The 18,187-nt window shown below is 44.0% G+C and overlaps 1 protein-coding gene across 1 annotated transcript in view; it reads right to left on the minus strand.

The window, feature by feature from the left end:
* The window catches only part of CCSER1 (coiled-coil serine rich protein 1), a 2,886,772-nt gene that overhangs the window by 2,426,289 nt on the left and 442,296 nt on the right, over window positions 1-18,187 (minus strand). The window contains exon 2 of the mRNA XM_069630566.1: window positions 10,289-11,696. Coding sequence (XP_069486667.1) covers window positions 10,289-11,654 — 1,366 coding nt within the window. The 5' untranslated portion in view covers window positions 11,655-11,696. The remainder of the gene's footprint in view (window positions 1-10,288; window positions 11,697-18,187) is intronic.

The following is an 18,187-nucleotide window of genomic DNA, read 5'->3' on the forward strand; positions in this document are numbered from 1 at the left end:
TAACTGATAGACTGGTGCAAACTGGCATTGAAATGTGTCAGTGAAAGATGGATTGGTCTAAAATAAATGCATGCAAGCAAGCCAAGGGAGACACTCCTGCAGACTATCTTGAGCTTTTGAAGTGATACTTTAAACAATATTCCTGGATTATTGAGGCAGCTCTTATAGCGGCTCGAGCCGTGCTGGCTCAGTTTGCTATGGGTTTACAACCTAAGGTATCTGAATGAATTAAGGCTGTACTGATAGAATGGGAAGGAATGGATTTGGTAGATGTTTGATTAGCTGCACAGAACTTTCATGAAAACGTTGAAAGACAAAGAAAAAGTATGGAAGCCAAACGTATGGTGGTACAGATAAATAGTCTATACACTCTGCAGGGAAGGGTTTTTCCCCTGTTCTGGGTGGGTAAGGGCAGGGACAGGGAAGATGGAGAGGAGCACCCCAGTCATATGAACCAGGGCAAACTGCTGAGAGGTATTACACAAACACATGTAGTGGCTAAGGCAACTATCACATTGTCCTCAGTATGATGGTTGAGGTGGAAAGCCAACTGCACCAAGCAGAATGACAAGCTGTCCTCCTCCACCCTCACCACCTCTGGCCGATGGTTAAAATTACCAAGGGGTCTCTGAGTTTCTGGCACCACTTATATCGATTGATCCTACTGAGGCTGTATGATGATTGTGATGTTGCTGGGCAAATGATGCCATGTTTGGCTGACACCGGAGCATCACACTCCAAATAAAAAACCTCTGAGTTTTTAAGACCGATGCAGTCTGATGAGGTAGTTTATGCTGTAGGTATAGGGGGTACTCCAAGCTTGTGCAAGCTTAATTTCTGTATATGTATTGTTCCCCTGATAGTGTATACCTTGATTTTCCTGATTAGAGAGAGCATGAGGTGCTGGAAGTGTTACAGGAAATTACCCATTAAACCCCTGGGGACTGGGCTGACACTCCCTGTTCATGGCAGAAAATGTTTGATAGTGTCCCAGTCATATTATGTTCAACCCATGCAAATGCCACTAGCTATATGGTTAATTCTGAGGGGGCAGGGTGGCGGGTAGTATAGGATTTGCACAGTCAGTATCAGGAATATTTTGTTCCTTTTTCTTAAATCGTTTTTTTCTGGAAAATTGACTGATTCTTTAGCAGTGCAGCCTGCCCTCTACACCATGGGTGCACAACATACGGCCCGCGGGCCAGTTGCGGCCCGCCATGCCCTTTTGACCGGCCCGCGAGGCACAAAGACTTTCCTAATGGAGGGTGGGCCGCTGCCGCCCTCCATTAGGAAAGTCTTTGTTGTCTTCTGGGCCGGTGAAAACACTGGCCCTCATTGGCTCAGCACACACACGCATCACGTCGCTCCTACGAGCCACATAATGCGTGTGTGCTGCACCAATGGAGGGCCAGCACTACGGCTGGCGTGGCCCATAAGGCTTGATGCCGGAAGGCATTTCAGCCTTGGACCATGCCAGCCGTAGTGCGATTCCAGCGACTTCCAGCTTACCTGCCTGCCTTCCAGCACGTCTCCGGTAAGTGGTCTGTTTGTGTTTGTGTGTCGGGTTTGTTTTGCTTTATGTTTGTGTGTATGAATGTTTGTGTTTGAATGTATTTTGTGTATATGTTGAGATGCGGGGGTGGGGGGGGGTGTGTCGGATGTGTATGAATGTTTGTGTTTGAATGTATTTTGAGTGTATGTTGAGATGCGGGGGTGGGGGGGTGTGTCGGATGTGTATGAATGTTTGTGTTTGAATGTATTTTGAGTGTATGTTGAGATGCGGGGGTGGGGAGGTGTGTCGGATGTGTATGAATGTTTGTGTTTGAATGTATTTTGTGTATATGTTGAGGTGAGGGGGTGTGTCGGATGTGTATGAATGTTTGTGTTTGAATGTATTTTGAGTGTATGTTGAGATGCGGGGGTGGGGGGGTGTGTCGGATGTGTATGAATGTTTGTGTTTGAATGTATTTTGAGTGTATGTTGAGATGCGGGGGTGGGGGGGTGTGTCGGATGTGTATGAATGTTTGTGTTTGAATGTATTTTGAGTGTATGTTGAGATGCGGGCGTGGGGGGGTGTGTCGGATGTGTATGAATGTTTGTGTTTGAATGTATTTTGAGTGTATGTTGAGATGCGGGGGTGGGGGGGTGTGTCGGATGTGTATGAATGTTTGTGTTTGAATGTATTTGAGTGTATGTTGAGATGCGGGGGTGAGGGGGTGTGTCAGATGTGTATGAATGTTTGTGTTTGAATGTATTTTGAGTGTATGTTGAGATGCGGGGGTGGGGGGTGTGTCGGATGTGTATGAATGTTTGTGTTTGAATGTATTTTGTGTATATGTTGAGGTGAGGGGGTGTGTCGGATGTGTATGAATGTTTGTGTTTGAATGTATTTTGAGTGTATGTTGAGATGCGGGGGTGGGGGGGTGTGTCGGATGTGTATGAATGTTTGTGTTTGAATGTATTTTGAGTGTATGTTGAGATGCGGGGGTGGGGGGGTGTGTCGGATGCGTATGAATGTTTGTGTTTGAATGTATTTTGAGTGTATGTTGAGATGCGGGGGTGGGGGGGGTGTCGGATGTGTATGAATGTTTGTGTTTGAATGTATTTTGAGTATGTTGAGATGCGGGGGTGGGAGGGGGGGTATCGGATGTGTATGAATGTTTGTATTTGAATGTATTTTGAGTGTATGTTGAGATGCGGGGGTGGGGGGGTGTGTCGGATGTGTATGAATGTTTGTGTTTGAATGTATTTTGAGTGTATGTTGAGATGCGGGGGTGGGGGGGTGTGTCGGATGTGTATGAATGTTTGTATTTGAATGTATTCTGTGTGTATGTTGAGATGTGGGGGGGTGTGAATGTTTGTATTTGAATGTATTTGGGTGTATGTTGAGATGCGGGGGTCGGGGGGTGTCGGATGTGTATGAATATTTTGATTTGAATGTTTTTTGTGTGCTGAGTTGGGGGGTGGGGGTTCGGGTCTGTATGGGTGCTTGTTTGAGAGTTTGCTGAGTTGGGGGGGTGGGGGGTTCGGGTCTGTATGGGTGCATGCTTGAGTGTGTGTGTGCTGAGTTGGGGGTGGGGGTTTGGAGTTGGGGGGTTCGGGTCTGTATGGGTGCATGTTTGTGTGTGTGCTGAGTTGGGGGTGGGGGTTCGGGTCTGTATGGGTGCATGTTTGTGTGTGTGCTGAGTTGGGGGGGTGGGGGGTTCGGGTCTGAATGGGTGCATGCTTGAGTGTGTGTGTGTGCTGAGTTGGGGGTGGGGGGTTGGGATCTGTATGGGTGCATGTTTGTGTGTGTGCTGAGTTGGGGGGTGGGGGTTCGGGTCTGTATGGGTGCTTGTTTGAGAGTTTGCTGAGTTGGGGGGGTGGGGGGTTCGGGTCTGTATGGGTGCATGCTTGAGTGTGTGTGTGTGCTGAGTTGGGTGTGGGGGGTTCGGATCTGTATGGGTGCATGTTTGTGTGTGTGTTGATTTGGGGGGTGGGGGGCTCGGGTCTGTATGGGTGCATGTTTGTGTGTATGTTGATTTGGGGGGTGGGGGGTTCAGGTCTGTATGGGTGCATGCTTGAGTGTGTGTGTGTGCTGAGTTGGGGGTGAGGGGGCCATGGGGCATAGTGTTTGGTTGGCGGTGAGAGACAGGGGGCATAGTGTTTGCTTGGGGGGTGAGGGACAGGGGGCATAGTGTTTGTTTGGGGTTGGGAGCCATGGGGCATAGTGTTTGGTTGGTGGTGAGGGACAGGGGGCATAGTGTTTGGTTGGGGGTGGGGGCCATGGGGCATAGTGTTTGGTTGGCGGTGAGAGACAGGGGGCATAGTGTTTGCTTGGGGGGTGAGGGACAGGGGGCATAGTGTTTGGTTGGCGGTGAGAGACAGGGGGCATAGTGTTTGGTTGGGGGTGGGGGCCATGGGGCATAGTGTTTGCTTGGGGGATGAGGGACAGGGGGCATAGTGTTTGGTTGGAGGTGGGAGCCATGGGGCATAGTGTTTGGTTGGGGGTGAGGGGGCCATGGGGCATAGTGTTTGGTTGGGGTTGAGGGGGCCATGGGGCATAGTGTTTGGTTGGCGGTGAGGGACAGGGGGCATAGTGTTTGGTTGGGGGTGAGGGGGCCATGGGGCATAGTGTTTGGTTGGGGGTGAGGGGGCCATGGGGCATAGTGTTTGGTTGGGGGTGAGGGGGCCATGGGGCATAGTGTTTGGTTGGGGGTGAGGGACAGGGGGCATAGTGTTTGCTTGGGGGGTGAGGGACAGGGGGCATAGTGTTTGGTTGGGGGTGGGGGCCATGGGGCATAGTGTTTGGTTGGGATGGGAGCCATGGGGCATAGTGTTTGGTTGGGGGTGAGGGGCCCATGGGGCATAGTGTTTGGTTGGGGGTGAAGGGGCCATGGGGCATAGTGTTTGGTTGGGGGAGAGGGGGCCATGGGGCATAGTGTTTGGTTGGGGATGGGAGCCATGGGGCATAGTGTTTGGTTGGGGGTGAGGGGACCATGGGGCATAGTGTTTGGTTGGGGATGGGAGCCATGGGGCATAGTGTTGCACTCCAAGAGTGAACTCAATAATAAAGCTAAAACAGGCACAGTAAGGAGATGTACATCCTTTGCTTTTTTGAGGAAACCTGACTCAACGAAGGCCATACTCCTCTTGGGTAACCCAAACAGCAAACTATAGCAGTCCAAAATAACGGAATGTCCAATCAAGGGTCAATAAAATATATATAATTTAATCAAACAGACGATATACACTAACTAAATCGAAATAAATGATAGCAATGGAAAATGTGTAGTACAAAATGTAAGTTTGAAATGCAATAAAAATCGTTACCCCTCAAAAACATATCTTTTTCCATGTGTTTAATACAAATTGGGGGTTGAAAAAGCCTCCTGACATGTCCCGCCTACCGCCCCGCCCACTTTTACTTTTCGGCCCACTATAGCCCTCATGTAAGGTACTTTCGGCCCTCTGTCAAAATCAGTTGTGCACCCTTGCTCTACACTGAAAAGAGTTTAACAGTTCTCTCCTCCCTAATCAAGAATGTGTCCCTTTAATTATCGCTTACACTAAAAACTCATTAATTAAACCTATATGAAATGTTGATGCCATTGTCACTCTACTTGCCCCTTCCTCATCTCCTAATTTATTTCCGATATATATATTGTTTCAGCATCTATATCAGGATTAGCTACCAAGGTTTGTAAAATACTAAATCCAGACTCAAGGGTGGGTACCTAAAGGTGCGGTTGAGTCCGCTGTTGCAATTTGCCCGATCCTGGTGTTGCTACTGTGGAAGTGGGTTGTTTTAAATCTATAATCAGTGGTCAAATTGTTCAAAAAGAAGTAGTGGAAGTATGTTTCTTGCTGGCCTGCTCCTGCTCCCCACAAACCCCATTTCCATGCCCACTCCCATGGACAATCCAAACCCCCAAATCAAACATACCTCCATATGATTTTAAACATGCTTCAGCCATTTCCAGTTGATTTGATTTGAGCTATTAACACAGCGCGCTCGATGAACTGAATCTTATCTAGGCGCAGATGGAACAACAATCTGTCAATAAGATCAAGTGGTGAAAAAACTCAAAAACAATTGATACAACCAGGAAACCATTCCCAAATAAATATTCCCCCTATTAATCACTTGAACAGGTACGTTTTTAGGGCTTTACAGAATTGAAACAGAGATTTCGGAGCCAAATCTTCATTGGAAGACTGTCCACAGTTTGGGACCATAGACTGCAAATTGATCACCCCTAAAACACAGATAGGTGGAAATACCAGCAACAATGTATCCCCTGACCTCAGCCGACCTGTAGGTTGGTAACTGCAATCTTTATTCGACAGATAAAATGGTGCAAGGTTGTTTAAGCATTTGAAAATAAAACAAAGAACTTTACAATCAATTCTGTCCTTTACAGTAAGCCAATGTAAAGACAGGCATAGTCCTGAGATAGGGGACACATTTCTCACTCTGAATATCAGGCTGTGGCATTTTGCACTTTTTGCAGCCGCTGACATTGTTTTATAGGGATACCTGCAAGGAGGCCATTGCAATAATCTAGTTGAGAGTTCACAAGAGCTGCACCCTATACTGCATGGTCATCTTCAGGCACAAACGTAAGCGCTTGGTGCAGAGTGTCCAAAATAGACTGTAGCTGGCATCCCACAAGAGCTTCACAACTCAGTTTCTATCCCCCAGATGCAGCCCAGAGTTGTTATTTTAATGGCAAATGACAGATCTGAACCGAGAAACCAGGATGGGTGAAGATGCCTCTCAGAGCCAAGAAGATGTTTGTGCCCAAACAGTGCTACCTCAGCTTTGCTACCGTTAAGTTGAAGCCAGTTGGAAGCAACCCATTCACTGACTACATCCAAACACAGTTTAACCCTCAAAAATGCCTTATACACATTACTTATTTTGATGAACACCTGGGTGTCATCAGCGAAAGAATGGAAGTTAACCTCATGCTTCCTCAAGATGTCATCAAAGGGTGCAAATATAAATTAATAAAGAAGGGGAGACAATGATGATCCCTGGGGGAATCAACAATCCTCAGGAAGTTTGTCTGAAATAAACCCTCCCAACCTCCCAATCTCACCCACTGGTGCTGATCAGATCGAAATGAAACAAACCATTTATTGGCCTGTTCCGATACATTTCCGATCCCACTGAGGCGATTGAGTAAGATACAGTGATCCACTGAATCAAAAGCTGCAGAGAGATCCAGCATGACTAATAGGGATAGATATCCTTGGTCTGCCTCCTACAGTAAGTCATCCGAAACAGCCAATAACGCAGTCTCCATACCAAACTCTGGTCGGAATTATTAGAGAGGTTCCAATAGGGACTCTCTCTCAACCAATTGCTGCAATTGGGCTGTGACAATCTTCTCGAAAACCTTGCCAGGACAAGGAACAGGTTGATAATTCTTTCAATTCCAGTGGCACTGAACCCAATGACAAGGATTTATTTATGAATTGAGTCAGAAAAGGTGAAATCTCCACTGTCACCAGTTTTAGAACACTCGATGGTAGTGGAAAAAGCACATTGTTGGTAGGCTTCAACTTTTCCAATAAAGGCAGAATAACATCCTCTAATACAGATGAGAACTCAAAAGGCAGCATCCAGCGTTAATTTCCTAGTTTCCGTTGCAGTGAGAGATTCCATACAAAAGATTTCTCCTTTTGGTCTCAGATGTACATTGATTGACATTCTGTCCTGAATCAATTCCATTTTATCTGGAAGAATAAGTTAAATACATACGCCTGTGCGGGGGAAGGTTCCATAGAGGAACACACACATTTTGGCCGACAGAAGTTAGAAATGTTGGAGAACATTGCTCTTGGATGATTTTTTACAACCTCTATTTTATTGAGTAGAAAATATGATTTTGCTATAAAGATTGCATTTGTGTATTCTTTCATTTACAGTTTAACCATAATAGCATGGATAACTGTTCTATGTTTCCCCGACTTGTTTTCAGTAGCTCTAGGATGTTTACGTAGAGGAATTAAGTCCTGAGGGAACCAGGGTTCAGAAATGTTATTAAGTCTTTCAGGTCTAAGTGGTGCCACTCCTGAACAGATACTGCCCATAACATCTGTCCCCTTACCAACAAATTAATCACAAGACAATGAAGAATCAATCGCATCCAAAGGTTTTAGAAGATCCTGTCCAGGAATTGTATCCAGGTCTTTAGCCTGGAGCGATTGAAAAAAATCAGTATTCATGGGGGTGGTTCCCCCCTCTCAGAACAGCTATAAAAATACATCCTTGCAAAGTGGTCCGACCATAAAATGGGCAAAGTATTAATCAGTTTAGCACAGAAACCCCTGAGCAAAAGAATATCAAGAAATTTCCCCCGTTTATTAGACGGGGAAACTTCCAATGGTTTCAAATCGTGATTACCTAAGATGTCACCAAACATCTCAGAATTGGGTGCCAAACGATCATCCAGCCAGATGTTAAAGTCGCTGAGAGATAGTACTTCCTTATACTTACAACCTGTCTCTGTCAAAAACAGATCCAGGTGTCCAAGGAAGCCTCTGGCTGGTTCTGGGAGATGATACCCGAAAACAATTTCTGTTGAGGAGGTAGGTGACCTCCACACTGTGACATGACCTATCTGTACTAAAGTGCCCCAATCTAACAGTTCCAAATGAGACATTTTTAGGGAAGCTTTCAAAATAATGGCTGCCCCTCTGCCTCTCTTAGTGGTATGTTTTATGGATTGTATGACACATCCATCAGGCACTAATCATCGAAAGAAGGCCTGAGAGGTGTTAGTAAACCAGGTTTCTTTGATAAACATAATGTCAAGTTCATTTTCCTCAATAAAGTCATGAATTTCATGTACATGACTAACCGCTGACCGAACATTGAATAAGGCCTGCTTTAAGTGATTAAATCATGGGTCCTAATAGATCACTGCCCTTGGAACACTTGGTTTCTTTTAGGCCCAGATCCCGTATTTCATTCAGAACACGAAGCATGAGATGGCCCGAGTTATTATTTATCTCCAACAAAGTGGGACTATCCACTAGATCAATAGAAATAGACCAAAGTGTTTTCCCGTGCAAAGGTATTGTTACATTAGAACCCAAAAGAGGAGCAGCTTGACATATATCTCATACAAAATCATGTGGCCATTTTCCAAACACATATGAAAGGGCAGGGCTGAAGCGTGAATGGCAAGTATCTGTCTTTGAAATGTTTGCTCAGCCAGACCCAACCTCCCCAAAGGTGAATGACTCCACAATTCGGAGCCAGAGAATTCTCTGCTCATCTACCCATTCTTGTACATGGTAAGTTACTATTTGTTTTTTTGATCAAATCAATTAAATGCATGGTAGTTCTCTGGTAGTTCTCTAGAGAAGACCACTCTCCCTTATTATTTTCTTTTGCAAACATATAAGACCATTCAAGACGAGTTTCAATGCTTTTTGTTGTATTTGCATCATTCTAACTAAAGTCAAGTAAACACAACTTTTCTGTAGTTATCCGTATTGTCCATCTTGATACATGTAATGCTTTTGAAAGTCAAGTTGAAGACCATATCAAAGTCAGGCATTCGCTTATTTCCTTCTTTGCCCTTTTCTGATTTAGCACCAGCCCAACATCTCTTGCTACTTCACTCCGACTCCATGTGAACAATTGCCTAGCCATTGTCTCATGGGCCTCCTCTGCACACTACCTTTATGGCTGCATTTGAATCTACAATCATCACAACTGGCCAAATACACTGGGAAAGCACAACCACTTGAAATGGCAATTTCCTAATGATTTCTTTAAGTCTATACCATTAATTTCCAACTCCCCCATTCTGGGTCCACACACACACCATTAAAATACATCAATTTGAAAATCATTATTTTAAAGTCTTCCTGCATCCACAGTAAAATCAGTATCAGTTAATATCAGGTAATAGGTTATCCCCACCAATAATATTCCCATATATATGGTCGTCGGGAATGGCCGTAGGCGATATTATTAGTGGGGAACATTTTTTGGGAAAATGCGAGCGGTGGCTGTGGGGCTGTGTAGTTGCTTGATTTGTTCCTCCCCTCCCTTTCTGCACCGCTCTCCCTCACCTTTTATTTTCTCTGGCTCTACCAGAAATTTTGTCAGGTCTAGTACGGTAGTCGCCTGTCTGTTTCCATGTCCTTTCCACTCTCCCTCTCCCTTCCTTATCTATGTCTTAGCTCTTGCACTATCTGAAATGTTTTCAGGCCAAGTACGATAGTTAATTTCACATCCTTACTGTTCCTGGCCTGTAAGTATGTCATTGTATTTTCCCTTGTTCCTTCCCTTGCCTTAAATTGCTTTGAAACACACTGTGTATAGGCGCTATATAAATAAACTATCATATATCATATCCCCCGCTCCCTTTAAAATAATCTGTGGGTTGCGAGGGTGTCTCCCGCAGATTCAATGTGTTAATATTGCCGCAAAAACACAGCACCATTCTTGTATGGCGATATTTTTGCTGGGATATTAACACATGGAACCGTAAAATCATGCTATCAGTGTCCTACTAAAGATTACTATCCAATTAGTTGACAATGATTTGCCATTGTGTCTTAATATTGTTTCTCAAAATAGCCTCTTACTCTTACCCTCATTCAGTTGCTTTAGTCAGCATGAGACATTGTGATGGTTTGCTTCTAAGCACCATTATATGTTTGCATTATCAATGAGCTACTGAAATATCAGACACTATTTTCAGCATGCATTGCCAAGTCATCTTAAGTTTCATACCAATGGACACTTACACTTAAAGCTCAAGAAAAATGATGAACATACCTCTTGAGTGATGCCCGTGATGGTCAACAGGTTGCTGAGTTTCAGATGACAATGAGTTAATCTTAGAATCCAGAAGAACATGCGGTTTCATCACCTGCTCTACGATAGTTAATAATTTGTGATCTTCTAAGAATGTATGATTCTTTGGAGAGTTATCTGGCATCTCAAAGTGTGCACCATTTTGCAATTCACAGGATTCTGCAGGTACATAGCCAACAATTGTATCCCCGATATTGCTGGTATCATCCTCAGTCGGTGTATCTGTCGGGATACCGTCGCCTATACTGCTGCCATCTGAGGCAGGGAGCTCAGAAATTGGCAGTAACACTTTTCCTGGATAGGACGGGAGGGTTTTGGTGTAATCTCTTCTTGTTGATAAGTGTTCACAACTTAGGTTCTCAGAAGCATGTCGCGGGGAAGTGTTAGTTGATGGTTCTGTTTTTTTTAAGTGTGTGGCAGCAGCAGCTGGGTTGAGAAGTATTTGAGAGGTAGAGACATTGTGTCCAAACTCTTCTATGTGCATGGTTGTGCTTCCACTGTTTGGCAGCACCTCAGTTTCTGAAATGGAATCGTCAATAAAGAGTAAACTTTCAGACGGAGTCTGGGGGGCAGTGGTGTGGTCAGTGGACGGAAGAGGGGATGGTAGTGAACTTGTGGCACATTCTGTCGTTTCGGCCGAACATGGTAATGTGCATTTTGCTACAGCAGGCTCGGAGTCCGCACATTCTTGGATTTGTGGGTGGGATCTAGATTGCTGGTCAGAGCATACCGCCAGACTTTGGGTTGTGGACTTTGAAAACCTATGGTGAGAGGAGAAGGACTTGGGAAGCAGCTTCCTGGAGGAACGTTTCACGGAGCGTTGGCTCTGGTCTTCCACATATCCAGAGTCATCCCCGTCATTGCCAGAGCTTATGCAGTTGGTAAACACGTTCCTATTTGAAGAGTGTTCCTTCCGTTTGTCAAAGTCCTCTGTTGCAGATCTGCTAAGCTTCTTGCTGCACGAGCTCGTGAAGCCAAGGGAATGCCTGCCTTTGGTTTTGACATGTTGCTCTGAGGTTGATGTTTGCCGCGTGGCCTCAGTAGTCTGGACCCCATTGGGAATACTGCTGATGAGTGGAGTGGGATCGTCTTTCCTTTCGCTCTCCTTCTTATGATGGAAATTGAGGGACGGGGTGCGGAAAATGCTCCTGCGCTTTCCTGCACTATCTGCACTGGAGTTGGTGCTTGAAGGAGAAGAACTCTGGATGCCACCAACCGTGCAGGACAAGGGGGAAGAAGGGAGAGAGTCCTGCCTTCGGCTAATGCTTCTCCTGAAGATTGGCAGCCTGGAGACGAGAGTCGAGCGCCTCGATCCTGCGTCCCCCATCAGGACTGGAGGGGGGGTTGTGAAGAATCTCCAGCCGTCAATCTGCAGAGAGAGAATGACAGTACATCAAACATTTTTTAAATTATGTACATTCAATAATATCTACACATTGCCAGGGCATTTTGGGTTTGCAGGAGGTGCCAATATTTTCAAAGTGACAAAGAGTAAACAGATGAGTTGTTCATGAGAATTCATAACTCCGGAAGAACAAAGGACAGAGAAGCAAGAACTGAATTGCTCAATAAAAAGAGAAACATCTCCCACATGAGAGTGCATTCTTGTGCATGTGTGGATAGATGCATGTGAACAAATGTGAGTGTAGCAACTTCAATTGCACCAATATTAGTGTATCGAATCTCCTGTCTTATTTTCTTGCTGTATTTTATGGGGTCAACACAATAGTTTCGATATTGCAGATAATTTAAATATTTTATATTTGACTGCACCATCTTTAAATTCATCAAAACATCACGTGACGTAGTAAATTAAAGCACTGGTATTTTTATGTGACTTTAGCTGGGCTCAGAAAATAGTACAATCCCGCCAGGTTGCCGGGATACTCACAATTAATGCTTTCGAGAGAAATATGCATGCATTGAATTTCTCAGAAGGATTTGGGGATTTTTCTTTGGTCATTTAAAAATCCTAAACAGGATTGGCTACTCAAACGATCCACACGCACCGTCTAATCGTGGATAAGAACATCTCACTGCAACTTTCTTTATATTTAGCAAGTAACCAATATCCTGTGTGCAAGGATCCGCAAAACAAAGAGAACGCAAATATTGTCCACAGTGTGAAGTCTATTTAAATACATAACTGTTGCATGTTCAGTGGTCGACATCTATTTGTGAATTAAATTTAACTGTAACTAAACATTCCAAAGTTGTCTTTCTGTTTTGCCAAATGAGTCTGCCTTTTTACTCTGATTTTATTGGTATTTTCCCCTAGGAGCCCCTCCTGTGCTGACCAATGCTGCCAAAAATATTGGAGTCATCTATGACAGCATGTCGCCCGTCTTTCCTCACATAATGGTGATCACTGCAACAGGGTGCAAATGAGTAAGGTCATGGTGATTTCAAGACTTGATCATTGCAACAGTCTCTTCCTATCATTGCAACAGTCTCTTCCTATCATTGCAACAGTCTCTTCCGAGCTCTCTGAAATGTTTGACACAGTAACTCCAGGTCTTCAGGGACGGGCAGCCGGGTGAACTCTACATATTAAATCTCATGAGCACATCACTCCTAGCGCAATCACTCTTCATTGACTACTTGGTGCAGCCCACTTCACCTTCAATGTATCATATCATTCACAAAGGTTGTTGGCGGTTCGGCCCAACACACCTTAAGATAAAATAAAAATGTATCAACCGTCAAGACGCCTCAGTACATCTTCAGAGCAAAACATCGTAATAGCTCCCTTTTGGAGGAGGAAGCTTGGGGGAGAACAATGTTCTCGGTGTGGCTTGGTATTATAAACAACCTGCCACTTCTTTGAGGGAGGAGAAGTACGTTCTTTGCTTTAGGAAGGAACTAAAGACATTGAGCCTCCCTCTAAGTCTGGCGGTCCGGAAAGGGTGCCCGTACGTTGTTACCGACACCTTTTACGGACCGCCAGACTACAACTATGCCTGCAGGGGCAGTTGCTCCCGGCAGGTCTGACCTGCTGGAGGCACCAGCCCTTGCATGGATGGTTTTCACTGAAGCACCAGCACTGTTAGCAACAGTGCTTCTGTGTCCCATTCCTATGGGACTCCACGGGACTGGGGACTTACACTTAACAGTGCCAGATATCCCAGGCAGCCAGGACTTGTAATATCCCAGTGGCACCGGGATATCAAGCAGCCGAATGGTGTAACGAGTTTGGCGGCAACCCGCGGGTAGGACTATTGGGTTAACGCCAAACTCGGAATGATGCCCAATTTATTTAAATGGCTTTTGGCTCATTCTTAGCCTGGATTATTTCCCTGTTGACTAGACATTCTTACCCCACTGCCTCCCTGACTCTTCCTTGTTTACTGGCTTCTTCCTTGGTTTTGTGCACTTATCCCCCTCTCTCTTCCTTGCACTTAAATCTGAATGCTTCCAAGGCCTGTGCAAGACCTATAGTTTAAACTCCTTCCCACCTTATGAACATGTTTATAAAGAGAAATTATGAAATCTATGTTTACACCCACATGCACACACAAACACACCTGCCCCCACACCCCAACTGACACCCCGACCCACACACACACACACACACACACACTCGGATGAAGACCATTCAAAAGTGTCAAATAGTTACACAAAGTCATTGGGAGAGGTTTACAAGCTTCTCCGGAGGATTAATTCATAAATGTGAAATCAACATCACACATCATTTTTCCACACTGTGCTGATCCACTCATTTTCTGAAATTCTCAGAATGGACCACCATGACAAGAAAGCATCCTCCTGAACATGAAAGCTGTTGGTTGCTGCAGTGCTTTCTGCAATGCAATCACCTTGGCTTACAGGGGGGAAGACCTGCAATACCCTGTGGAGCATTGCTCTGTCTCATTGGATGGATATGCAGGAGCCCATATGACTTTGAGTATTAACTTGCAAGTATTCAGAAACATCCATACAGTAGGTTCTTACAGTAGAAGAGTGTTCTCAAGTGCTGTTGTTTTTTTTTCTGTTCAGAATATGTGATGTGTCACAATTATGTAGACCATGCTCACACAGTGCCCGCACCTCACACCCGCGGTCCGAAGGGTTAATTTGGACATTTGCAGATTCAGAACTCCAGATAGTCACTCACACATGCTGCTGCTAAAGCCCACCAATTTATGGTTACAATTCCAGCTAGTCCACAGTCATCATGTGGGGCGTTTTAATAAGATTCAATCAAGATGATATGAATATTCTATGGTGGTGGACCTGCAACAGAATATGTGCCCCTACTTTTTTATGTAAGGGGTCTTTTTCAGTTACTATGCAAATGAAACAAAAAGCCAACACGGGTTAAAGAATGCTGAGAAACAGGATCTAACCCATAAAACTGATACTTTTTTAATCAATGGATAGAAGAAGACAAATGAGTTTTCTTTTGTGAATTTCTACAATTAAATATGCCCTGACTTGAAAAAAGGCGAATGACGAAACAAGTGTCATCACTAAGGGCACACTGATATCTTTTTCCATTGAATATTGGTGATATAAATTCACCTGGCGCAGGTCTCTATGAGTATTTGTTCCCTACTATGCAAAGTCGTTTTGAGGGTGTCTGTGGTGTGTATTATTTGCTTTCACTTTGAAACACTCTGAAGCACGCATACATTTGTGAAAGAATCCTTCAATTTGGCTTGTGATGTAATCATCAAGAAGTGGGAATTATTTTGTTTAGCAGAGATTGTAGCTCTATCGAATACGTCCTTCTGTGTTGAGAATGTATCGATCATGTTTAGGTGACTATTTAGGGAGTTAAGGTCGACTGAACCGTGGATGATAGTTTATGGTCAGCTTTCTTCTTTGTTTCTGGAAAATAGGCAGATTTTTAGAATTAAATGGAAATAGTAGTGTTTTGCCTTATTGTTACTCTGGGTGTTATCTGTGTCAGGCACATCTAAAATTAGCTATGCTCGCTAGTACCCTGGTGCTCAATGCATGAGGGAGAGCATTGATAAATATGCATCTCTGCATTCTAATGTGGAAACCTAGTAGCAAATCCTCTGTTGGGGTACCATTGAGACTCATGGAACGCTGGTCCAGTTATATTGCCATTTGTAACTGACATCCTGTGAGGGCGCGTGTTGCTTGGCAACTAAAGGATAACCCTGTCTGATATAGATGTATGTTAGATGATAGTGAGTGCTAGTGTGTATGGTGATAAAATGAAAACAATACAATTACGTAATCAGAATGTTGGTCACATGATTATTTTGGAGCAGGATTAGAATCGGAAAAAATTGCATTATACTGTGCTGGTCATTAGTCTTTCTCATATTGGATGACCCACAATGCACCCTTTTGCCCGATTACACTCTCATAATCTAGCTCACTACTTGTTCTCATGTGTATGCTATTGTAGCAGGGCCCTTTATGGGAATGCTTCAGCCATCTTTAAATGTGTTACTGTAAGTCATTTCCAATCGAAATTGACATCTCTGTTCTCAAACAAGTAAAACACAAATACAAATACAAGATCCATTGGGGCTGATTCATGGAATTTGTGCGCCAAAAAACGGTGATTTGTGTGCCATTCTGCCCGCAAATGCCTGTTTAACAAATGGGGATTTGCGGGCAGAATGGCGCACAAATCCCCGTTTTTCGACACACAAATTCCATGGATCAGCCCCATTGTCTCTGCAAATAGTCTTTGATTTGGTTCTTGTTTCATTGCTGAAAAGTTTAAAGAGAAACTAACAGCACCGCTCCACTCTCTCCCCGGTATGGTGTAAGACAAACATCGGGATGGCTATGCTCAAGGTTTTGGCAAAGTGTAGTGCAAGGCGATGTACAGGGAAGTGTTCATGTGCATTAGCCCTTCTACAGGCTTCACACATATGGCATTCCACTGTCAAGTGCTCCAGATACTGGGCTCAGAACGAGGAGCAACTGTGAGAGCTGAGTTTGAATAGCAACTCTGCCAATGCCTTTTGAAATGTTCCAAGTGTTTTTTTTTATGTTATTTAATTTTGGTGTGCTTACAAGAACACACGTATACATATGGTAGGCAATATGGTCCCTTTATGTATGTCTGGAACAGGATCCCTTTTTAGTTCCCTCTCTACAAACAGTGTCAGAGTCTCGTCTGGAGTGTGACCTATGAGGGTGTGTTAACGATCATCTACATTGGATCAGCAATTATCTTTGCAGTGAGATGGAACCAAGGTTGGTGTTGCCTGTGTAAAAATGCTGTAACATGCACAGGTTTCAAGCCCCTTGAGATCCAATCCTGCTTCTAAGTTCCCGGTCCACAAACAGTCACAGTTTTTAATTAAGATATAAGAATTTTGAATGTATTTTGTTTCGTTTTTGAAATGATTCATGCAAGAGATGGAGCATAGACTTGTGACGTAGAAAGGGTGGATTTGATGGAAACATGAGCGAGATGGGGGAGAAGCAATTGGTACTGATATTAGTGCCTCAGTGTGGTAGTATTGTGAGCAGTGGATGAATAGAAATTGACCACTGGGAACATACATTTAAAAAGGATTACTGTCTAGCAATGGACATTTCTGGTGAATTAAGTAATGACTTAAGTATGTTTCCAAACACCCTCAGCACTATGATGGCCTTTTCTACTGCTGCATTAAAGGTCAAATATTTTATTTTCTTGCACTTTGTAAACCCACCATAACAGTGATGGTGTTGGTTAAACATACCCAATCATCAATTCACTTGGGAGTCAGCCTGCGCCACAGCAATGACCCCCAATCAGGGTGAAACATCTATGCAGTAGGTTGTTGCATCCTAAAGCTGTTGGTATTGGGCTGATAAAGCTACAGGAGAATGACAATGATCTATCATTCCACAGACTAGATGATCTGCTCACCACTGTTTCTTGCCATGTTGTTTGTAGATCCCTTGCTGTCTAATGGCCCACCCTCCTCTGTTGTTAGCTCCCTGCTCCCTCGTTTCTCTGCTTCCTTCAATATGTTCTTCCCCCTATGATTGTAAAGCGCTCTGTTGCTTCCTGATACTAGGTTAGCTCTCAATACATACCCTACTAATAATAATAACAATACCTTCCATTGAGCTAAATGTTTTCAATTAGTTTGAAAACCCATAATGCATTGCTGTTTTGCACTGATCTGGAGGTGTGCTTCCGTGGTTGCCAATTATTTAGTGTTTGTTATATGTGGCTTGATAACTGAGACTGCCCCTTCTACTCTCCCTTCATAGGTAGAAGTGTTTTGTTCATCGCATTTTCTGAATGCATACTGATATTGATGGAGTTTGTAAACATGCCTTAATGCACCAATCACATGGGTGTCAATGTGTACTACAGTCATGATCCCCAGTCGGGGTGACATGTGCACATAGAGGCATGCTCCATACTCGACAGTTGTTGGTCTCCTGCTAATAAAGCTATTTGTTACAGAGGTGCTGCCCAAAAGGGCAGTTATCATTTGCTCACATGATGTTAAAAATTAAATTACGTTGCAGGTGGAATCTTGCATTTCTCAACCCCACCATAATATTTATGGGGTTTTGTACACATATTACGATCCTCCAATCTCATGGGTGTCGACCTGCACTGCGCTCATGCTGCCCAATTGGGTTGAATCATGAATGCAGTTGGTTGTTGCATCCTTGAGAGCAGTTTGACTAGTCCTGATAAAGAAATATATACATTACTGCTGCCCCATATGGCTATGAGAATAATCTCACCTGGTACTGAAATACAAGTTAATTTGCATATCTACAATGACCTTCCTGTGCTTCCTACTACGCGGTACAGTGGAATGTGTGGCTTGTTAACTGAAATGACCTCTTCAACCTCTTCTACTCTTATTTTCTTTAGACAACAAGCAGAGGATGCAAAGGTCCCATTGTGGTTTC

This window comes from Ambystoma mexicanum, chromosome 6q, assembly GCF_040938575.1.
Source record: "Ambystoma mexicanum isolate Mex_15411 chromosome 6q, UKY_AmexF1_1, whole genome shotgun sequence".
Taxonomy (NCBI): domain Eukaryota; kingdom Metazoa; phylum Chordata; class Amphibia; order Caudata; family Ambystomatidae; genus Ambystoma; species Ambystoma mexicanum.